Here is a 24,680-nt window from a genome sequence, read left to right as displayed (position 1 = left end):
TCTTATCCCGCGCGGGCCCGCCGTACCGCCGCCCGGCCTGCCGTACCGCCGCCCGGCCTGTCACGGTGGCCCCGCCGCAGGCCAGAGATGAGCGAAGCGGAGCGGAGCAGAGGGAGACGGACGGGCGGCCGGAGGGCGCCCCGACGGCACCAGGCGGGGAGTCCCCCCGCTCTTCGCCTCACGGAGATGCGGCGGGAACGCGGCCGCGCCGCCCTCGGCCCCGCGGTAACTCAGCGGCCGCCGCCGCCGCCCGGCTCCCCGCGGTGGGAGCGCTGCCCCTCCGGAGCGGGCGGCGCGGTGGGGTGGGGGGGGTGGGGGGCGAGGTCGGGCGGCCCCGCGGGAGGGCGCCGGCCCCGCCCTCTGCCCGGGCGGGCCTCTCCGCGGCGGGGCCGGGCGCCGGCGGTGTCTCGGCGGCGGCGGTCGGCGCGGGCAGGTGAGCGGCCGAGTGGCGAAGCCGGCGCCGCCGCCGCCGCCTCGAGGGGACGAGGGACGGTGAGGCAGCAGGGAAGAGCCGCTGAGGGAGGAGTCCCCGGGGAGCGTCGCCCTTCTCGTCGAGTGTCCCGCCCGCCCCCGAGGCAGCGGCGGGGAAGGTGACCCGGGAAGATGGTGACCGTGGTGACGAAGTTGGTGCACTACCTGCACCTGAGGTAAGGGCGGGCGAGCGCGGCGACCGCCCTGCTCCTCCCGGCGGGCGCGACACCTGGGCGGCCGCCGCCCCGCTCCCGTCCCGCCGGGCGCTGCCGCGGGGTCCGCGCCGCCCGCCCACGCGTGGGCCGAGGCGGCTGTGGGAGCGGTCGGGAGGGGAAGCCTGGGCGGCTGCCGGCTGGCGCCTTGCGGTGCGGCGGGGAAAGGCGTGACAGGCGGGGGGGGCCGGCGCCGCGGCTGGGAGGGAGCGCGCCGGCCCCCGCAGCCGGTAGCTGACCCCGCCGGCCGCTGCCGTGCGCGCTCCCGGCGGCTTAGGGCTTCTGCCAGGCGGTCGTGGGAGCGCGTCTTGCAGCACGGCAGGACACCGAGGCGCTTAGGTGGAAAATACCGGTTACTGGTTTAGAGCCTGAAAAGTTGATGTCCCCGCAGTACTCGCGTAGCGTAACGGTGACAGCATGGGTTGGACAAATTGCGTGTGTCTTCTTCTTTCATACGACTTCTGAGAGGATGCATTACTAAGCCGTTTTCCACAGTATCATCTATTCTAATTAGAATTTAGCGGATAAATACAAATATTTTGGCATTTAGTGGCGAGAAAGAAAAAAAAAAGTGCAGTCCTGGGGACATTCCGCTTGCATTTTGTTGAATCACCATTTTTCTCCTGTATATGAACACTTAATGTGCATCAAAAGACTTGATCGAAAACATGAAGAAAATGTATCAAGAGGGAGCATACATCGAGCCAGAAATTTAATTTGTGAAAGCAGTGATGGTTTTGTGCAGCATTTTCACATGAGGCGCGCCAGCTCTGGGAACTGATTTCGTTAGATAAATTTTTGCAAGTTAGCCATAGGAATGAGTGGAAAAAAGGGCAATCGATTGTACTGTAAGTTTTTATTGCTGTGCTTTAAGACTTGGTTCTTAGGATGTCTGCAGTCTGTAGATATTTTTTTAACAATTACTAAAATAATAATACTTCGGCATGAATTACATGAGAGAAGCATGTAATGTCACCAGTTTTTAACCTGCACTTTCCAATAGGATGTTTTAACTGCTAAACCTGTTTAACCTATTCTGCAAGCCTAACCAAAATCACAGTGCTAATTTTATAAATTTGTGCAGTTTGTATGCTGCCATTCCTGTGCTGGGCAGATAGAGAAGGAAGTCAAGAAGAAAAAATCCCTGCCAATTCCTTATGCCTGCTTTTCTTCTCTTGTCCTCCTCTGAACAGTGGTTATTTGTTTAGCAGCATATTACGGCTGCTTTTGAACCAGAGCTTCATGGCTCTATTTGCGTTATAAACATCAGACAAAAAAAAAATAATCTCAGCCTCAAAGACTTTATAATATAAAGGCCATTAGGAAACAGCGAATAATGCAGACAGATGGGGGAATGCAGCAAAGTGATAAAGTTATGTTCTTAAAACAGCAGCAGCATGTTCACTGTCAAGTGTTTTTTAGGTATCAAGAGAAAAGATGCAAAGAGGCTAACAAGTTTCCTAAACTTAAAGGAAGCTCTTCTCATGCTGGATGAACATCAAGGTATTGAGGAAGTGTGATGAGCATATCTGAAAATTTAATAAATGCACGGCCAGTGGCCTGGCAGGAGGCAGAATTTGATTATTTTTAGTACTGAGTGAAAGAAGTCAATAAAATTAGGGAAGATGTTACAAAGTCCAGCAGTTTGCTTTTATAGGAGAAGTAGAGCTATTGGAGATGTGGCTGCAAAGGGACTCAATAAATGCAACAGGCGAAGAACTGAATATTATTAGTCCTGAATGAACGTGAGTTAGGATAAGCTTCCATTTGTCAAAGCTAAATAAGAGGATAGATACCTCACTGACTGTTGCTGGAGTGGTAAATAGTGGCAGTATCTGACAGGACATAAATGAGCAAGAGGCGTTCCCTGGAAGTACACATCAGCGAGATAGCATGTATTTGCACGCAGAACAGATAGGGAAGGGCACTCGGTCATCTTTAGTGAGTCTACAGGCTTAAAGTGCAGCTTGATTTTAGCAAAATCACATAATACTTTTGTCCATCTGCATTCACAAAATCATGACAGATAGGTGATGTTTATTTCAATCCATGCCAGTCAGGCATGATCAGCTGCTATTGGGCATTACCATCTGCTTATTCTGTGCCTCCATTAGCAAGTAACCAGCAATGTAACAACAAACCCAGAAAACAGTAAGGTAGAAAAGAGAGTGCATACATATGGTATTATCTGACATGTTCTTCAAATACTATTATTTCTGATTAAACCATTTTAGTAGGTTTCTGGCTAGCCATGCAATAATTTTTTTTTCTATACGTGAGGATGGAAATAGTTAAAAACCAATTAACAGCAAGGAAACTGAAAAACAAGCTGTTCGACTGATTTAAGAATAGTTAGGTAGCTGGTGTGCTGGGAAAAATGCTTATCATCAGCATTGTCCCTTTTTCTCCCCCGAGTGCAGCATACACAGGAGTGCTAAGGGTCAGTTGTCATCTTCGTATTCTATGGTCCATGAATTGGATTTTAAGGCTCTGCCATAGTTAAGTGAATAAATATTATACTAATATGTCATAAGAAAGAGATACTTGAATGTGAAAAACTGTACTTAATAAATTCATAAGAATACAGTTTGTGACAAGATTAGACTATGCCAGTAAAATAGTACACTGCGCAGACCAAACAATTACTATAATCTGATCCTTAGAGAATCATAATTATGCCCTTAATTGAGTACTTACTGAGAAACAGATAATTAATTCAAATCACTGTAGGACTTGCACAGTTAGCAGAAATGTGGACATCATAGGAATCTGTCTTACCTTTGAATGTGACACCTTGAAAAATGTAGGATCCTGAAGGAGTAATATTACAACCCTGGGCATTATACAACTGTTCTACAAAGTGCCCTTTCTGAAAATCAGAAGTAAATACATTGAAATAGAGTACTTACACTGGCTAGAAGAAATTGTGTAGCAGTACTTGTTTTCTTACACTTACCTTGACTAATTGGCCCTTATACAGGATGGTTCTGTATCCATTTAAGTCCCATTCAGCTCAGTCATAAACTTCTGATTAGTTTCAGTCAGACAAAAGCAGGCTCACTGAATGGGAATGGATCAGCCAAGAAAATAATTGTAAAAACACTAAATTACATTCTCAGCAAGGCGAGATGTTTTCATATAAATATACTGTATGTAATTATCTCTATGTAAAGATTGCACACCAAGTGAAAGGCAAGCAGCATACAAAAAATGAGATGAGCAGTGATTCTTGAGAACAACAGACAAAGGAGACAGCGGCAGATAGAGCAGCTCCCAAAGACAACAGCAGGCAACACAAGCAAACTGAAGACAAAGATGTAGACTTATGAATGTAAGACATTCATGAAGGGAGTGAACATTCGATGCTACCAGGCACATTTCCACAGTAAATTGTATAGCAGAAATTCAAACTGAAGCATGGCTGTGGTAGTTCCTCATTTTAGGAGATGAAAATGATTAAGCTACATAGGTGGAAAGGAGCAGTCCCAGGCCTGAAGTGCTTTTTTCGGAAGTTCAATATTTGTTATGAATTAATTATCTGTTTTTCTAACCTGCTTCTGAAAGTGGTCACATGAAATGCAACACAATTGTTAAGTGAAGCAGCAACTAATAAGATGATTTTGGAGTAGTCATGAGATGCCTGCTTTTATATGTGAATTTTTTATATCTTTAAAAAGTTGGCCAGCAAATTAAAAATCTTCTGCTAATACTGTCAGTCACATCTTCCTTCATCCCTCTGATTCCAACATCTTTACACTCACCAAGAGGTCTCAGGTTGTGCAGGCTTTGGTATGAGCATGGACTTAAGGATCTGCTTAAAAATCTATGATCTGGGTCTGCATCGTTCAGGATGTGGCCGATGGACAGAATCCTACCTGAGGAATGTTTCTAGCTGGCCTGGCACGTTCCTCTGAAAGGAGCCTGGGACCAAGAAGTTTGGACAAGACATTGTACTGCTGCTCCAATGCCTCAGCATGTGGCTGTGCATGGTTAGCTTGAGGAAGGAGCAGAGAGGAGAAAGAGGATGAGGAAGCAGAGGAAGGAGCATAAATTCCTCCTGCTTAGAGGTCCAGCAGAGGTTGAAGCTGCTGATGTCTCTGTTACAAAAAATGCACAGTCTGGACCTCTTGGTTCAGCATACCTGGCTACCATACTTGGGACAAAGTGTTTCCCTGTGAAACTTCTTTTTCAGAAGTTTCATGTCCATCTTAGAGCACCCCAGGGAACTCTCATGATTCCCAAGTCCAGCTGGGTGTCCTTGCCTCCACTCTTCTGGGGGCTTGGTACTAGCGTGGCCATCTCTGATGGACAAGTAAAGGATACAGGGTTCTGCCACATGCTGCGGGTGAGGTTATACAACACAGGTATTATTTTATGGCTCCTTATGCTCTTGCACTAGCATACAAATGGTCTGCATGGACCACTGGCTGGTCTTTGATTCTTAACAACCCCTCCTCCCCCCTCAAAGCCATAGGTATACTTGTACATAATTATGTTTCATTTGTAAAACAATTAACATATTGGCACATGTAGACCTGAAGTGAGTTGTTGACTTCTGAAGTTCTTGAGTTCATTTTCTTTTAGAAACGTAATGTATCTTTAACAAAAGATTTTTTTGTATTTAATGTAGCTATTGTCTGTTGCTTCTTCTACCGTAGTGTAGGAACATAGCACAGGAGGATGCCAGGTTGGAAAGAACTTCCTAGCTCACTGAGTGCTACCTTGCAGCTTATAAAAAAGCTACCATCTCTAATCCATTTCATAAACATACTGAGCTTTTTTAAAGATTAGGTTGTTTGTCCTTCTTGATGGGTGTGCTGGAACTTTGCTCCTCTTGATATTTAGAAATGGATTTCTAATTTTCAACCTACAGTTGCCAATGGGAATTTTCTACACATTTCTTTTGTATCGACATTGTCTATTAACTTACATGGATTTTCCCACCCAAGATATATCTATGTTTATGAGTACTTGCAAACAGCAATTTTATTGTTGCCTCTTAGTTGCTCATGCTGAGTAGATTCTGCTCTTTCCCATGTGATTGTCCATGTTTGAATATGTCTTTCTTGATTATGAGTGATCAGAAGTGACACTATAATTTTAAGTAATGTCTGATCAATGTCTGTAATGATATTAAAACTCTGCTGTCTAGCCTCATATAGCTAGACATACATAGGACTGCATATGCCTTTTTTATTTCTGTACTACACTGTGTCTGATGGTTGCCTTATGACCAATTAATATCTGTCATTTCAAACTGATGAGTCCCCTGGCTTCTAGCATAAAATCTAGTTATTAAGTCTATTAAATACATGCACTTGTGTCTCATTTTTATTTTTCCAGTCCTTTTATTCATCCATTTTTCCTGTATAATATCCTGGACTTTCTCTAAATTGATAACCCTAATTTCATTCTATCAGTAAATTTCACATTTTTCTGTGCCAAAGTTATGAATGAAAATATTAAATAATAAGATCATTAGTAAGAGGAAACCTTGAGAAATTTTAATAGGAAGACTCCCTTTTCCACAATTCATCACTTTGTTTTTCAGTGTAATGTATTGCTGTCTCTTTTCAGCTAAGCCTTTCCCCAGTTTACACACTTGCACTGTTCCCAATCATGTTTGTGTAATTGTGTATGTAGTTATGTTCCTTATGTGGTGCAGTATCAAATACAATACTGAAGGCCATATAGGTTAGATCTGCTGCAGCTCCCCATCTTTCATACAAGTTGTTTCATTACCAAAATCTGTGTTTACCTTGGTAAAGCCCTGTTGTATTTTATCCCAGGTTTCCACTTACCTCTGTGTCTCAAAATATCCTTTCCTCTGAAGTCCTTAAAAAAGACTTGCACACTATCGAGCTCAGAGTAACAGGTGTAAAGTTGCCAGTTTTTCTGGTTTTCTCTTTCTGAATTGTATTTCTTATGTTGACATTCTCTGGTAATGTGGCATCACCTGAGCTGATAGATTTATTTAATTACTTACTATTGAATTCACAGGTGAATTGTTTCAATATTTGGGGCAGGAGATTATCTATTCTGCCTGGCTTAATTTTACGGAACCTTAAAAACTTTGCTTCTATCTGGAATGCGATTTAGTGTTATACACACATTTTCAGTAGTTGTCTGGCTTTTGCTGTCATTCTCCTTACAGAAGATCAAGTGAGAAAGTTTTGGGGTGGCCATGCCAACATTATCTTTGATCTCAACTCCATTCTTACTGTGCAGCAACCTCACTGGAATTTCATTTTTCTTTTTCTCTCTACTGTCAAAGAATAGTATGCATTTATTTTAATTTATATTGCTAGGTCTCAGGACCTGTAAACTGTCAGGACTCATCTTGACTTTTGGCAATTCTCATTTTATCCCTATACTTTTTGACCTCTAAGATAGAGCTTATGTTCTGTCATTCCCTCCCCCTCAATCCTTTCTTGTAGTTTTTTTGCTCATAGCTTATACAGTGTTCAGAAAAATCCATTTATTTTTTCAACAAAAGATACTGCACACTTGTCAATTATCTTTATGGATCTGCCAACTCTTTTGCTTCAGAGGATACTGAACATCCGAGAAGCCAATGGCAAGGCTGTAGAACAGAAAACTCAAGGTCTTAGACTTGGGGATCATCTATGTGTAAGCCTGAACTCTTATTTTTGTTTAAAAGTGACATAGGATGAAAAAAGGCATGCACTCTGCAAAATGCTAGTAAAGACATACTATTTAATGTAGTCAGTTCGGCTCATTTTGACTAAATAGGATTCCTGAATGATTGCGTATCAGCTCTGCAAAGATGTTACCTTCTTCCATCAGCACATTTGGCTCGAAAAGACGATATTTGTTCATTGCTGCTTTGAAACAGCTTAAACCACTTTCTGACGAATCTATGATAAATGACAAAAAAATTCTCAAAGTGAATTAAGAGTGCAGCATCCAGCAGTTTTCACTCAATTAAACTTGACTGGCGTTTTGGCTGAAGACGGCCATCACTGATGTTTTGTTAGTATTTCATTTCTCACCATTCTGCTCCAAGTGATACCTCCTGGAAACCACACAAAGCAGGAGGATTGTCAGAGCCCAGGAAACATAACATGGGGCACTCACCATTTTAGGTTTTCACCAGGCTTGCCAGGTGCAATAGAAAGGGTAAGAGACACTCGTACCATTTGGAGGTGGAGGGTGACGCTTGCCACCAAGGAGAAGGCTGGCTGGCAGACGTTTCTCAGACTGCATCCTCTCTTTCTGATACTGTCAAGCCAGCTGCAGCCCCAGCTGGGCGCCCATGTGGTGGCTTTTCCAACATTGGAAAGGAGATGGCTGCATTAGCTGTGTAGTCATTTCCCTTGTTCTGTTAAGGAATACAATGATAATAAGTCTGCGGCATACACATACACCTTCATTCCTTCACTCTTACTGCTCAGATGCTCATTTCCTCCAATCCTTCCTGATGTATCCTCTCAGCAAAACTGACTGCAATAAGTAATTGGAAAGCCTAATATTCCCATTAATTTTTTTGCTGCAAGAGTGGTCAATAGAATCATTGGACACTTGATTCCTATCATGCAAGAAGTCTTTCTCAGCCTCATTCCTCCTTTGTACTTTCAAAACCGCCTTCGTAGTCTCTGGCCAAAAAAAGAAGCCAGTGTGGCCATCACAGTCCATCAACTTGGAAGGAAGGGCAACATCACTTGAATAATTTTTTTCTCTGAAGCTCAAAGATCAAAATGAGAAACAGTGCTGCATAAAGTAAGCTTTGGGAGATCAGAGATTTAAAGCAGGAGCTTGAAGTACGGCGAAAATTATTAGAAAATCCACTCAAGAAAATAATGCAGGCAAGCACATTTTATTTACTAGAAGCCAGCAGCCCAGAACAGCCGTTAGCCACTATGTGTCCCACTGAGCTGTGGGAATTTGAATAGTTATCAGATGGAGTAATTAGAAACTGAGCAATTTTGTGGAATTACTGATACGTAAGTCAAGTAATTTTATGGCAAGAAGTTGGTGACATTGTAAAAAAAGGGTATATAGTTGCAGTTGTAAAAAATATACTTCCCAGTGAGTGTAGTAACAAATAGTGAGAGAAAAGAAATGCATGCTAATTAAAAATGTCCACCCAGGCCTAAACACAGAATACAAGAAAAAAACAAGTGGCAAGAATGACATTTGGAGGCAAGCTCAACATAAAGATGTCTGTCAAAAATTAAGTAGTCATAGGCATTCAATAAATTTAGCAGTTTTAAGAACAGAAGCCCTCATGCTTCCTGTCCTCCCCAAAATAAGGTTAAAGTCAAGGCAGATATTATTTATGGAGTTAAAAGTCCTGTTTGTTTCTTCCTTATGGCCAGTCAAGCTTGGACAAAGATAATTTTTCTTATTTTGTTTGATTCTGTTTTGCTTAATACTGTTTTCAAAGTTGGAATGTCTGTAGGTGGTGGGGGTGGCAGATTTCCTCATGCTCTGGGCCCAGTCATGCACTAACATCACAGACTTTACCATAATTCCCAAGGCAAAACCAAATGGCCTAGGGATTTACACAAAGTAATGAGTGCCAGACCTACCTACCCTTGCTTACATGTATCTTTTCCTTCATTCCCTTTCTGCAGAATTGACATTTCCTCTAGCAGAAATGTGAGGACAGTGCCTCCCCCTCCCTCTTCCACAGGTGCAAACCAACCCCTATAGTCAATTCTATAATGCTGTCTAATTATTTAGTTTTTCTCCAAACCCCAGATTTCTGGAGATGGCTTGTATGTGATTGAATCTGAATGTCAGAACCTGCAAGTAAATATTAAAGAAGCTGGGGACATATCCTCAGCATTGTCTGTCTGTAATTTGCACTGCAGCTGTACAGAGCAACTCAGTGAAGGAGATGGATGCAGAAATGCTGAATCCAAGAACTGTAGTAATAGCTGGGTGGTTGGCACTGCATCAGATACTTAACTTGCAAAGGCAGGAGTCCAAAAAGCTCAGAAATTTCAGTAAAAGCTTAATTTTATCATGTAAGCAAGGAACATCTAGATAAAAGTATTGTTCCTTTTTCTCTCAAGTTGAACAGTCAGGTAGATTTTACTTTGATGATAAGAAGTGGTAGTCATACTCTAAACAAATACTAATGGCTAAAAATACAGCATAGCTGAATGAATGTGGCAAAAGAAACATTTATGGCAAAATCTCAACTTCTGCAAAGGAACTCAGATTACTAGAACAATGGGGTTTTGGCACAGGAATTAGGAATGCCAGAAATCAACATTCAACTGGGTGTGTGTGAGTGTCAAACATGAAGTTAAAAAAAGACCCCAGTCTGTACTCACTATTAAATCAAGCAGAAAACAATAATTTCATTAAATGGTACAAGTGACAGAGGAACTGCAGAATGAGAACTTTGATTCCTGCCAAGTATTTTGCCACATAAAATTAGTAGGAGGAGTGGTTTTATAGTCCTTGGTTATCAGAAACCCACCATTTACTAATGCGTTTATAGGAAGTTATTGATATTATTTGAAATACACTATGAAACTCCTATGTACAATTTATTATGATAGACCTAATATGAAAAAAACCTCAAGTATCTATGGAAAGTTGTGCTAAGTGGGTTCATTAGATCCAGTTAAAATTTGTAGTGGGAGACAATTTTAGCATGCAGGAAAGTGAATTAGTGGTTCAATTCACACTTTGCAAAAGTGTCACATTGAACTAGTTAAATGGCTGGGACGATCACTCTCCTGAAAGGGAATTGCTTCAGTTGAGAAGATCACTCACCTGAAAGGGAATTGCTTCAGTTGAGAATCGGGATCCTTGCTAGAAGATTACACTTATTCAAATGACAACAAGGAAAGGTGACACTCAGCCATCATAAGAGTGTAGTACTTCAATACTTCAATAATACTTCTATAATACTTTTGTTTGGACACAAAAGTGAACAAAGATTCTAAGTACAAGTAGTATTCAGTGGATAGAAGGCTAGACCTTCTAAATAAGAATCATAAACCAAATGAATGCTGTTACAGTAGCATATATTATGTCCTCTGTGTCTTGGACCTGCTGGATCAATTTCTATTCTGAATGCTGTTATTTGATACACATTTAACAGCAGTTAAGGAATCATAGAAGTCCAGCAATCTTCAGTGTTTCTGATTGCTGTGAATAAGAAATTAACTGTCTAAAGAGAAAGTAATGTGTGTTATTTTGTACCTCATGAGCCTTACCCTTTCCTCTGTGAGGAAAGGACTCTGACTGAGCCTGTCATCATGGAGGGGTCATTGACTTCTCTGGGTGGAGGCATCCATTGCAGTCCAAGTTGCTCAGATGTGCAGATGAACGTGCATGTGCAGAAAGACAATTACAGTTGTGATAACATCTGGCAACTAGGAGAGAAATGTTCTTTAGAACTAGTTTTGATCCACCTCAGATGATTAAATCGAGTCTTTGCCACAGAGGTGAGCTGTGGGACCTTTGCCCCTGCACATTGCTGGTGTGGGATCACTACAGCGAAGGGTGGGTGCGAGAGGAGAACTGGTCTGCCATGTATTTTTCCTGTAGGAAATTTTAATTCTGTTAAAATAATTTTGGTCCTCTCTGCTCATCTCAGTGGAGAAGCATACGGTCCCACATTTGATGGCCAGCTCTAGCAACAGATTAACATCTTAGATAATGCTACATTTTGCTGTTATGACAGTAAATGCAATTAGACCTGGGCATAATGAGACAAAAGATTCCATAGCCAGAGAAAAGCACAGGTTCTCTACGAATTAGAGACACAGTATGGATTTGTAATTATATATATGAGATAGAATGGTTTCTATCTCCAATAATCCTTAAAGACTACCATCTGCCTCTAGACAAACTTAAGAAGGAAATTTAATTTGGATAAAAATCTGCTGTGGGTAGTTAATTCAGCTAAGGGATCTATTTCTAACAAAATTTAAAGACTGGCTGTGTGATAATCCTTTGAACTACCTGCAGCAGCAAATTTGTCCTTAGCTTTTGTTCCCCACAGTGGCACTCAGCTTTTTGGTAAGTGATATACCCAGTATGGTCAATAAAAACAAACAAATTTGAAAGAATTTAAAAATTACTGCTATCATAATAGTAACAGTAGTAGTAAAACTCATCAAAATATAGGTGATTGATAATAAAGGTACATTAAAATACATCTTTGTTATGTAATAATGATATGAGGTAAGTAGACATTTTTAAGATTCATTTAAAAATAAGAATTATGAATGCATGCATGTGTACATACATTTGCTACAAATGGTATCAACAAAGACCTTCAGTGTTACGGGCTAAGATAGACATGAAATGAGGGCAGAACAGAAGTGTTTGAGTAAATGCCACTTTGCAGTTTCTTCTCAGTCTTTCACGACTGCATTTCTTCTCCTAAGCAAGAGCAGGTTGCATGCAATGAACTCCCTGGTATACCCTGACTCCCCCTGCACTCTGTGTCCTTAGCAATTCCCTTTGAACTTTCTCACTTAGCAGAGTATAAGGTCCATTTCAATTTGATAAAGACGAAATCATGATGACCTGTATATAATAGATTTAAGTGCAATGTGGGGTGTTATGTTTTCTTTCAAGATGTCCTTAGGGCTAATGCAGAGATATGATTTTAAGGTTTGGCCTTCATGTTGCTATCCATTTAATGGTTTACATCAGATTTATAAATCCTTCATGACATTTTTGCTGAAGGAAACATTACTTCATCTATTACACTGCTAACAACAGCATATAGTTTTCTTAGGTAAGTCAGAAGTTCAGGCCAGTGTCAGAAGTTAGCTACATTAGTCATTTGTGATGAAAGAAAAGCCTCTATTAATGCTTATGCACTGGGATTAAGAAGACTTGAATGCTGTAATCCTTCCTGTTTGACTGTTGTCATCATGCTGCCATGTGACAACAGCTGTTTCCTCCTTAATCTAATGGAAAAAAATGGTGGTAGATTGTTTCTTGCACCATTACAAGCTCAGCCCTTCCAATTCATGTTTTAGTAAATATGCATATTTATCACAGTAAAAACCTCTTAAATGTATACATGCATTACATGTAGTATAATCTTGTTTATTTTGGCATCTGCTTTAGTAAGCACCCAAAGTACAAACCAACATTTTTCTGCACCAACGCTTTATTTTTAGTTCTGTAGTTAGGTGTGTGCTATGTGGGACAGCAGGATCCAAAACTTATCATGAGGAAAAACCCAGGCATTTGGGGCACATCAAAAAAATGAGTAAGCATTGCATGTCATGACATTTTGTAATTGCCACTCTTGGCAGAAGGCCAAACATGAAGTCCACAGAGTCTTTTGAATCTACTGGTACTAGAGGATCCTGCCTTGGAACTGGACATGAAGCTGACATCTCTGTATTTCCTGCCAGCTGCTGCTTTCAGGACACAAAATTACATTTGACTCAAGTATTCCCTGAGCTTCAAATTGTTGGCGTACTTACGTGAAGCTTGGAGTTCTGAAACTCATCCCTGAGAATCTGATTTGGACACTGTTGGGTCGTGGTCCCATCATAGGTGCTGGTTTGACTGACAGCTACTGGTATGTTCACATATGTTGGATACATTTGGTATTGGAGATAAAATGCTTGCTAAATGACAAAGTATTCCTTGAAAGCAGAAGACCGGACATTTGTGATGCACAGAAGAGTGACCGCTGTTGGTTGTGAAGTGGGAGAATTTAGCCTGAAGATCCTGTCCCTCTTTATAGATATTTTCTGAGTTTAGCTTGGGAACACAGTGAAATGCAGACATGGATAGGGAGGCGAAAAAAAGGGTCATGTTGAAAGTCAGGCAAATAATTAATTCTGTACCTTCCAAGAGTAGAAACTCAGAACTGAAGGATCCCATTAAATACTTTATTATAATTTCAGGTGAAGTCCTTTGAACTGAATGTAGGGACATCAGTATTTACAAGAACAATGAAGGTTATAGAAGGCACCTGGTTTGCACTGTTAGCCAGTACTCTGTGTGTGTGTGTGTGTCTGTGTGTGCTGTAGAACATCCTAATAATACACAGGAAAGGGGGGAAGGATTATGTGATTGTCAATTTGGGAACTATTATGCTCTGATCCAGACAATTATTATAAACAATCCTAATTATTGACAGCAGAAATACTCAAAGCCAGCTCTTAACTTCCAGCAGCAGAACTCCCAACTTCTGCTGGGGGAAATGGGCTCATGGTCAAGGTCTCCCAAAATCCACCTACGCCAGCTCAGTAACTGTTGAGGGAAGTGGAAACAAAACTGCTCTCTGTTGTGCAAACCACAAAATATTTCTAATAGCAGGACAGAAAGGGCAAATGGTCTTACTCTGCTGTGTACTCTTCCTAGCAGATCTGCACTATGAGAAACAGAATTCCTTACTTCATGTTTGAGGATGATGGTTTCACAGGCTGGAACACACCATGGACTGGCTGCAGAGAGACTGAACTTCTCACTTCCTTCTAGAATCATTCTCTGGAGTCCGTGCAACCACTAATTTGTAATTCAGAGGAACTTTGAACATACTCTTGTATTAGCTAAGAGGCATGCTAAGATATTTAGCTTAGCAAATCACTGGATTCTGCAGTGTTCTTTTGTATTAGCTGCTTCCAATAATGAGACTTTGCATGCAAATACAAATAGTTGGCCCAAAATAAAAATATTGCAAGCCCTAATAGATAGAATTAAATATTGCAGGTGTTTTTATGACCCTGCAAAATGTATGAATAGTGATCAAATGTTTAGGGATAAAATGGAAGGAAACAAAATATGGAATACTCTGCTTATATTAAAGGCCTGCTGTGTAAACTGTATTTAATACCATCTTTAAACAGATGAGTTCTTGTAAGTATTCTCAAGGGGGTTTCTTTTGTTTGCATGATCTACCTTGGTTTAGTCTGAAGTAAATACAGCTTATTTAAAATGTATTCTTAGGTTTCAGGCCTAGTGCCTCAAGGATAACACCAAAACCAAACGATCAGCGGGACAGTCTGTGGGCATCAGTATGAGCTGGATTATGAGCTCTGGGGACGCACGTGAATGTAATTTTTTGAAGAACATAGGAGCTGATAATATATACTGACATTTTATAGTGAGAACAGATCTTTTTTTTTGAAAGTCTTCAATCCAGAGGTATTCTTAATATTTGTACTTTTTGCTATAGCAAAATGTATTTGACAGTTGTAATTCTTTAACTCAAAATACCACTCAGAAATTTGGAGTGATGCAAAGGATGTCTTTCTGTTTGTCCATTGACATTTTCGAAATTTACATTTCCAATCAGGGCATAAACACAACAGTTTCGCCTGACTAAAATACACCATTAAAATTTAAATCCATGTTTATTTTGCTAATACATAATTCACTGAATTAAGATAACACTGAACATCCACTGTGAGCTAAAAACTTGGCTTGCAATTTAGAAAGGGGCCTGTGTTCTGCAGATAAGTACACTGTCAGTGTTATTCTGCGTTTCAATGTTTCAGCTACAGGGTTTAGAACTGAAAAATTGCTTCATTTCTGCAAAGCAGGAGCAGGCCAACCTGTGCATCACAAGATCGAGGTTTAGGACTGAGTTCCTGAGAGTTATTTGTGACCATGGCACGTTAAATGTGATCCAGATTTGCTCGAATGGTGATGCTTTTAAATCTAATCAGAAAATTGTATCCTCAGAAAGTTCAAGAAATTCAATCATAAAGTTAACAGGATGTGTTACTTTTAAAAAAAATTATTTTTTTAAATAATGCAATATAATAAAAGATTTTTGCTATTGTCCTATATACTGAATCATAATTTGTTTTTTTTGTCATTCATATACATCGACACTACTTTCATTGTTGCAAGGAACCAGAATTATTTTAAATTGTGGCCTATTTGAAGGTAAAAGTAGCTCTACTGGAATGGACTGAAAGTCCATCTATCTGGTATCCTACACATGTTTAAAAGATGTCCATATAAGAGTTTTAAAGCAAGGCCGACATTCCCAATGCTTTCGCCAGCTTGCAGCCATATGCTGCCAGGCAATTCCTGAGCCAGATATTCTTTTTATCTATTTAGTAATAGTCCATGGATTTATTTTCTGTGAACGTGTCTGGTCTTGCCGAGAACCTGTGTAAGCTTTTAGCTTCACCAGCAGCCTGTGGCAAGCAATTCTGCTGCATAAATTGTTTTTTTTCATTGTAGTTATAGTTAATTCCCCTTAGTTCTGGTACTGGAAGAGACAGCGAATGATCCATTGATAGAACTCTTTTTTTTCCCCTTTGAGGTTTGTATCTTACTAATTTAGGTCCCTCTCTTCACCTGCAGACCACCTTGTCTGCCCTCTTTGGTTTTTTTTGTGTGGGTGGGTTTTTTTTAATTGATCCTATAGTTATAGTAGACAGCAGTAAAATTGCTAGAATTACTTGTATGAGCAAGGTATACCCAACTAAGCCCTAAATTAGAAATGGTATTTAATATAGTTTAAATCTGAATATTGTTTAAACATAAATGCAGTTACCATTGTATTTTGTTTGGATGTTGGGGGCAATCAGCCTCTTAACAGAAAACCTGATCTGACTGTACAGTGTAGGCCAATACTTACTTTGTTATTAACGTGCATTGTTTACTTCGGTAAGAGTATGTTATGCCAAAAGAGTTTGCTGTGTACTTTTATGGCTTAAAAGACTTTCTGACATACACCAAGTATAATACAGAAAATGCCATTGGTAGATTTCTAAGTATATTCTCAGTATTCTGTATTTTGCTATATGCCAATAATTTAAGAATGGTACATTATCATCTATTCCAACACTTCCCTACTTTCTGTATTAGCCTTGCTTTTCATTAAAGTACTTGCCTGCAATCAAAAGAATGAGAAATTAGGTTGACTGAAATAGTTACAATATTCTGAACCGAAAAGTTAAAACTAGGGAATTCTACTGACTAAAGCAGGATACTTGAAGCCCTTGGAGGGTGGCATTCATGGTCGCGGGATACGGCAATGTCCTGAAGTTACTACCATTTCACAGCTTGTTGGCAGCTAAAAAATGATGTACTTACTTCATGGGGAAAAACAACATTCCAGTTTTTGCCCATGTAACAAGTACTTCAGGCAGCACTTAAAACATTTAAAACTATTATGGTTATATATTGTAATATATGTTTCTGCATAACATTACAGCACACATCGTGCTGATTCCTTGTGAAAATATCTTCCTGTGATTACTGTAATGAAATGCACTTTGCATAGATAATCTTGTAGAACCTGATGCTTCCACAAATAGATAACTCTCAAACTGGGGCTAGGAAAAAGAAAAATCTTCAGCTTGAAATCTGCTCCTATGACCATCTGCTCTTATTGTAACAATAATCTTTTATAGCAATTTTGTCTTAATTTTTAGTGATGCCCCAAGGCAACTGAAGGGAAGAAACTAACAGGCTAAGGAAAAGAAAAAAAGAATGATTTTGACAGGCATGCAGCTTTTTCCCCTTAACTGTGTTTTCATGGCCAGGAGCCCCAGAAACAGCATACAGACATGTGGTCTCTGTGCTGCTGCTTTGGTAAAACTAAAACTAATAGATATCTAAAGGTTCAATGGCTGAAGATTAATTTTCCTGATTTTTGTAAGTGATTTGTGGGCTTCTGCACTCTTGAAAATCAGCCTATGATGTCACTGAGAAATGTGATTTTTTTTTAATAAACAATCGCTATGCTAGTACAAGACTTACCGCAGCTGCAGTAGAAAAGCACTTTATACTGCTACAGCCACCTAAATACCTGAACAGGTATTAAATGTTGCAAGTACTCTTATACTGATAAAATTTATCTACACTAGGGTCTTTTTTCCCTTACCCATTCTGGAAGAGTCCAACTGGCAAAATGAAAGTGTAGAAGGCCCTAGTAAGAAAGCCCCCTTTCCATAACTATTCTTATTCTTTTGGGAAGTGCTTCAAAACTGGGTACTGTTGATGAGTGCCCAGCCTGAACTGTAAATGTCTTTCTGAACGTGAAGAGGAGAGGGAGCTGACACCTGGTAATCCCATCATTTTGGTGGAAGCACTGGGGAGAAGAATAGTATGTGAATCCTTGTGGAGTTTCACATTGCTGTTCCCTTCTCCTGCCTATTTTTTTTTTACCCAAAAAAAAGGATGGTCTAAATTTTTTACCATATTGCTATTTCATAAAAGGCCTGTGTAGTACAAAGAAGGATGTTGAAATAAATCAAATGGTGACTGTCCTGCTTTCAGTTGGGATAGAGTTAATTTTCTTCCTAGTAGCTGGTACAGTGTTGTGGTTTTGGTTCAGTACCAGAAGAATGTTGGTAACACACTGATGTTTTCAGTTGTTGCTAAGTAGCGGTTAGACTAAGTCAAGGATTTTTGAGCTTCTCATGCCCAGCCAGTGAGAAAGCTGGAGGGGCACAAGAAGTTGGGAGGGGACACAGCCAGGGCAGCTGACCCAAACTGGCCAAAGAGATATTCCATACCATGTGATGGCCAGTATATAAACTGGGGGGAGTTGGCCTTGGAGGATCGCTGCTTGGGAACTATCTGGGCATCCGTCGGCCAGTCGTGTGCAATTGCATTGTGCATTGCTTGCTTTGTATATTCCAATCATTTTATTATTATTATTTTCATTTTATTATTGTTATTATTATCTATTTTTTTTCCTTTCTGTCCTATTAAACTGTTCTTACCTCAACCCACAAATTTTACTTTATTTTTTTTCCTCAATTCTCTCCCCCATCCCACTAGGTAGGGAGGAACTGAGTGAGCAGCTGCGTGGTGTATAGTTGCAGGCTGATGTTAAACCACGACAGTGATCTAAGCAAAAGATGTAAACAGAAAGCAGAATAAGAAAATATTTATTGTCCTATAATTACCCCCAATGAAGAGAATCAAAACACAAACAATGTCATTTTCATATGACTACTATTTGATTACCCCTAACCAGCTAAACTAACAGAAACGTAATTTTATGATATTTGTTAACATCACTGTTATAATTCTGGGAAAACTGTAGACTCTCCCAGAGCTGAGGTACTTGTGTGTAGTTGAAGCTTTTTTACATCAGCCAGCAGGTGATGAAGGCTCCTACAGATGATTATGCTCACATGTACTTCTGTGATATGTTCCAAAACAAAGTTAAATTAAATAGGTGCTAAATTCCCTCAAGAGCAGCAGAGCTCATGGTATCAGAAGTATCTTTGTAATATTTTCTACAAAGTTTCATTGTCGTGCACACTCACATACAAGATGAGTCTCTTTTCAATGAGAATTTGTGAAGTACCTTAAATTACTGAAAGTGCTTACTTCTTGCATTTCAGTTTTAAAGTTGGTAGAAAATGAGTTTGGAAAAAGAGGTAAAAACAAAAGATTATGCAGCCTAGTGCCAAGATGTAACCCTCCCCTGACTTGAGAGCCCTAGCCAAGAGCTGCAGATGGCTCCTCGTCAAAGACCAAACCCCGATGCAGCTGCACATCATGACTGCTCCCTTGGAGCCCTGCTTCCCTGTGGCAGCCGTATGGCTCAGAGCCATTCCCTGGGTGCTCCTCCCTCTTGCTGGGTATGCGTGTGCATCCTTCTTCGCAAACCACCCCACTTCCCTGGCCTGTTTTGTGCCATGCGCTCTTGTTCTGATTTTGTTAGTGAACGTATTAATTTCTCCCAGTGAAGCTACGGTTGCATTTCATAGACTGACATTTCAGGAGACTTGATCATATATGCCCTCATAATATTTATATGTTATGTATATGTTTACATTTACATGCTTTTCCCCATAAGCATGCTTATTTAAAAGATACTTCAGCTTCTTTCTTTTTTTTCTTTTTTTTTCTTTTTTTTCTTTTTTTTTCTTTTTTTTTTCTTTTTTTTCTTCTTCTGGACATATGGTGAACAGTATTCTACATAGCGTGAGTTATTAAATAGTAAGATACTATATTAAATCAAAGTAAATCTAACCACTATAACACAAATACCTTTTTTGGTGAATATATTCCAAGTGAGCTGCAAATGTTACGTTTTTCCTGCAGAAACTACACAGATGATATCCTGATGTAGGCAAACTTTCAAGTTTTGCCTTCTGTAACACCAGTGATTTCTTCCAAAATACACAGTAATGGTAGTATATTCTTGACTTGGATTTCTGCAGCTCTGTCTGAACTTTGCTTTACAAACTTACCTATCACAATTTCTCTGCGGTCAGAGATGAGCAAATTAGCTGCAACAAGTGATTTATTAAATTTAGTAATTTGTGACTGTCACAAATGTAGCCTTAGAGGACTGAGGCCTTAGAGGCTACAAATTTGATGCTTTCTTTAAGATTGTTTGTGACTGGTGTGTGTGGCTATGCATCAGTCTAGAAATACTCATGAACTTTATAGTTATTGCTGGGTACATGGTACTATAGTACAGCTATAATAGCGCTTTAAGTTCTTACTATTCTTGCTGTGTGGCTGGTATTTTTTCAGCTTTCTCACTGGCTGCTTTCAATCACAAAGAAATGCCCCCCGCCCCCATTTCTTGTACAAATTTTTGCAGAAGTGTTCACGTTAATTTTCCTTGTTAGTTGTTATTCATGAGAGTTACATGAGAGTTACTTTTGAATAGCTATGAAGAACAAATAAAAAGCATCAGAAGTAGAATCAGAAACAAATAATCAGGTGTTTTTCTTAGAGTTTACATTTATGAATTTCTTGTTCAAAATTTGGCCAATCCTTGTTACAGTAATGCTATCGGAAAATAGCTTCCAATCCCAGATATCATACACTTACATTAAAATGTAATTGAAGATTACAAGTGCTAAGCATTGCTGTCAAAGCTAATTTATGCAAAAGATGTATAAAAAATTTTGGTTGTGTTAATTGATGGTTTTTTACGGAATGCAAGCATAACAGAAACAAGCCTGGTAAGGTGATGAAACATGCAAGACAAGCAAGAATGTGGGAACTTCTATTCCTCCTTTCTGATTTGTCTTTGATACTTACAGGCACAGTTTTAAGAGATATTGTCCTATTAGTATGTTATTTCTCAAACTGTAGTCAGGATTTCATGTGTGGTTCAAGTATGGTGCCCTTCTTTTGGATTTTAGTTAAATTTCTGGAAAATGCAGTTCTGAGTTGATATGAACCTTTTTTTTAATTCATGTTGAATTCAAAAGATTGTTTCAGTCCAAAATAGCAAAAATAACACTAGCAGCTTGAAATACTCCATATTAAGGGTGGCTGAATTTGATTGCATTGTGTCAAATGTGAGAGAAGGAAACATTTTTCTAAGATTTGTTTGGGATGAAAGAGAATGATGCAAAATGAAGATTTTTGTCAATAAGAAAGAACTAAGAATATTTTGCTTTGTGTTAACTTGAAGTTTTACTGGGTAATTTTCAGTTTCAAAGCCCTTACAGAGAAATGGTTTTCTTTCTCACAGCCCATGACTCATACAATTGTGCCTTTCTTTGTTCTGAAGCATTTCTTCTCAGCTCATAGTGACATTTCTGGGTAGCTCTGACTTGCTCAGTTTAGGATTGTGTCATAATTTTCATGAGCTTTTCTGACTGACTAAACTCAGAAGAGACTCTTCTCCTCTGTAGCTGCTGTATGTTTTACTTCACCAGATGTTTCTGTGTCACAAATTCAGCTGTAATCAAATCTGCAGGCAACAGCAAAATTAGAAGGGTAATGAAGAGAAGAGCTCCCAGTCAATCTGCAGAGTGACTTAGTGAACGTGTGAGAGAGAGCATGGTTTCAACTTCCTAGCCAGATGTAGACTGTAAAAACTATCCCAGCCCCTACTCAAACCTCATCTAAAGCAGGGGGGAGTAGCTGACGCAGACCGTGAACCTGAGTGATGGATACAGCCTGCCTTTTAAACCAGCAAATTGTGTGTTCATTTTCAAGTATGTTCTCCACACTTGCTAGCACCACCTCCATCTCGCTTTATGAAACTTCAACTGGTCAGTTCATCCATTCAATTACACACCAAATGCTGGATATAGGGGTCTACTTCCTGACTTAAGGGAGAAAAGAGGTGGAGTTGTGAGTTACAGAAATCTTCTCTGCTCCTGCCTCTCCAGTGGGTTTGGTGTTGGTTGCAATGTCCAAGAGAAGAGACAAACCCAAGTTTTCTGGCATTCATATGACAGCACCCTCACAATGACAAAGTGAATGCCCCCAACCACTGTATGTATCCCTCATAAGAAATTTCAGAATGAGCTTCCTATTTGTGCTTCAGTGTGCAAACTCGTCAGCAAATCTGCTCAAACTGTATCATACGCATATGTTCAAGTCAGTCATAGAAGGACTATAAGCACCAGTGTGAGAAGCAGACGTGAGAAAAGCTAATGTTTTCCACAATACCGTGTTTGTGATATAGTCAGAAGAGTATTTGTGATGTTGTACAAGGTCCCAGTTGCTCTACAGAGTTCAGGGCCCTCATGCTCAAGAAAAATCAATTCAAATTGGAATGGATACAGAAAGAGTCAACAAGGATGGTCAGGAGGATGGAAGATCTCTCCCTGAAAGAAAGCCAAAACCACGTAGCGTGTTAAACCCAGAAAAACTCTTTTTGAAGGGTTATACAGCTGCCTTGTATAAATGTAAACCAGGACTGAACAGGAACATGAGATACCATGCTGCAGAATTTTTCTTTCATCTTTATTTCATTTCCACACACTAGTATATATCTACCTATGCAGCAAATGCATTCAGTGTGCACCACATCTAGGTGGCACCTTGGGGGAATTAAGAAGGACTGAGGCCATTATATTCTGAAAATACACTGTCTTTTTCATAATTAGTGGCATATGTGAAGTCATGGTTTATAAAACCAAAATTATATCAAAACTAGTTCAAGAGAAAAGGGGCATTCAGAGTCACCAGTGAAAATCCTTTAGTCCCCAACATTCATGCTGACTTTCTGCTTTCCAAAAGTGGCATGAAACATCAGTTGTGGTATTAAGTTTTCCCCCAAAGTCCTGTACCTCATGGGGAGGTACTGCAAAGTGTACTAGATTTATCATCTGTTCTCTGTGCTTGTGGATACAGAAATCCATGCCATTTTATCCCTATTAAATTATGCACCAAAAGAAAGTAAACACCCTGATGTAACAGGAAGTAATGTGCTGCATTTTTTGGTACCTTTCAATGTAATTGAACATATGGTGAACCATCCTCCTAGATAGCTAGATATTATTATCCCCGTTACATGCGTAGGGAAAGGGATACAAGAATTGATACAAGGTTTTGTGCAAGGTCACACTACAAATAAACATGGTTAAATTACCACTCCTGAAACTGATACACCTCCAGGTAAAATTCAGCAGCTGTCTGACCATGAGCAAAACCATAAAGCAGATGTGATGAGAACCTCAACCACTCACCCCCCGCCCTGTGATTTATGTAAGGTAAGCAGATGGGCTGCAATGGGCAAGATCTGAATTTCTCCAGGGGCTGCATTCAAGAAGAATCAGTCTGGATAAACTAGAATAAATTCGTGTGCTCATTAGTCTTCGTATGGATAATCTCAAAAGCGGCATCGGTAGTTACTGTTCCACCTTTTGCAGTCACCGAATTAAGAATTACCGAAGCAGCCACCAGAGTGCACCAGATACTTTTTAGAGCAACTTGCAAGAAAAGAGAGGAACAGAAGAAGTGTCCCTCCCTTTTCTTCTTTTCTTTTTGCTATGGGAAACAAATCAGCTGTTTAAATATGTAGGTGGAGGGCAGTGAGGGAGAAGATGAAAACTTTCAGAAAGCTGGGAGGGTGTCGGTTCTTCTACTTGGCCATGTCCTTGCAGTTGCTTGTTGCCAATTGTGTCTTGCTTGCTAAATTCCCCCACGTATTGAGCTGCCCCTTGATAGTATTGGACTCTTTTTTCCATAAAAAAAGCCTATGAAATTTTGAATATAGGATGCACATTAGCTTGCAGGATCAGACCATAAGAAATGTTCACAATGTGCTGGCTAGCAAACATGTTACCAGCTTTCTATGTACAAGTCTGCCTTCTGTGTACGTGTCTGACATCATCCCCATCTTTGATATTCAGGGATATATAAGCTGATCTGAAACACCTCCTACATACCAGTACTGTACATTTCAGAGTACTGACTACTCCACATGGTGTATCCCATACGGTGCACACTGTAACTGAACAGTGCGTCTTCCATATTTTGAAGGGCAGCATAAAAGCATTAAAGGTGGAGCTTATCTGACAGATGCAGACATCTGCATGTGACCTACTCATGTAGTCAACCTTCCTAGTCAGTGGAAGTAAATAGACAGTTCTAGGGCATGATTCATCTTTATGTCCTAAAGTGGAGGTATAACATAGGGCAGAGGATTTTACCCTCTAAAAGTGCATTTTTTTCACAGACTCTCAATGGAGTGTAAAATAACTTGCATAGGTTTAAGTAGGAGTTAAGTAACAGAAATCATGCCCTGAGTATGTGACCTATAATATTCTTTTTTTATATTATTCTTAGCATTGGTTATTAATGGCTCCATAACACCATTCACATATGTGGTTCTTTATGTAGTGGAGTGCAGCAATACATGAAGTGTGAAGCTTAATAAGGATTAGATTTCATCTTATGATATGCAGACAACTTTCTGTTTCATGTCTTTTTTGGCCGCTAGCTGGAACCCTGGAAACAGAATTGGACAATGGAACTGCTGCCATTTTATTTGAATGTGAATTAGGTGAGTGAGCTGGTAAGACATTTTCTGCTTAGGTTAAAATCCATTTGAACAAATTTTACAGTAGATAATGCTGAGGAAAGGATGAAACTCTCCTGCATTAAAAATATACTTTAAAAGTCCTGAAGTATGGTTGTACTTTCCCTGCAGCACTGCATTGGCTGTCTAAATGCTCTGGCATTGGTTCCAGAGGGATCTCTAGGCCTCAGCAGGAATAAATCCGTCTACTGCCACTGAAGTCAGCCTGTGAATTCGAATTTGTAAGCTCAGCTGTTACTATTTCCTCAAGCCAGTGCTTCTCAGTGGATTGCATTTTTACCTGCTGGTAACTGACGCATCATCAGGAA

At 40.0% G+C, this 24,680-nt stretch overlaps 1 protein-coding gene across 2 annotated transcripts in view; it reads left to right on the top strand.

Moving 5' to 3' along the window:
- The first annotated feature begins 329 nt into the window (after positions 1 to 329).
- Positions 330 to 24,680, top strand: part of ARHGAP18 (Rho GTPase activating protein 18) — a 98,599-nt gene continuing 74,248 nt past the window's right edge. The window contains exon 1 of one of the 2 annotated variants that reach the window (XM_049801484.1): positions 330 to 433. Coding sequence is in view for 1 of the 2 variants with exons in the window: in XM_049801480.1 (XP_049657437.1) it covers positions 604 to 647 (44 nt within the window). In the remaining variant the exon portion in view is untranslated. Of the gene's footprint in view, positions 434 to 462; positions 648 to 24,680 lie in introns of those variants that run through there. The other variant, XM_049801480.1, reaches the window with a different exon arrangement.

The sequence above is a fragment of the Accipiter gentilis genome, chromosome 5, assembly GCF_929443795.1.
Source record: "Accipiter gentilis chromosome 5, bAccGen1.1, whole genome shotgun sequence".
Lineage (NCBI taxonomy): Eukaryota > Metazoa > Chordata > Aves > Accipitriformes > Accipitridae > Astur > Astur gentilis.
Note: the sequence above shows the minus strand (reverse complement) of the source record. Positions and strands in the feature narration are given on the sequence as shown.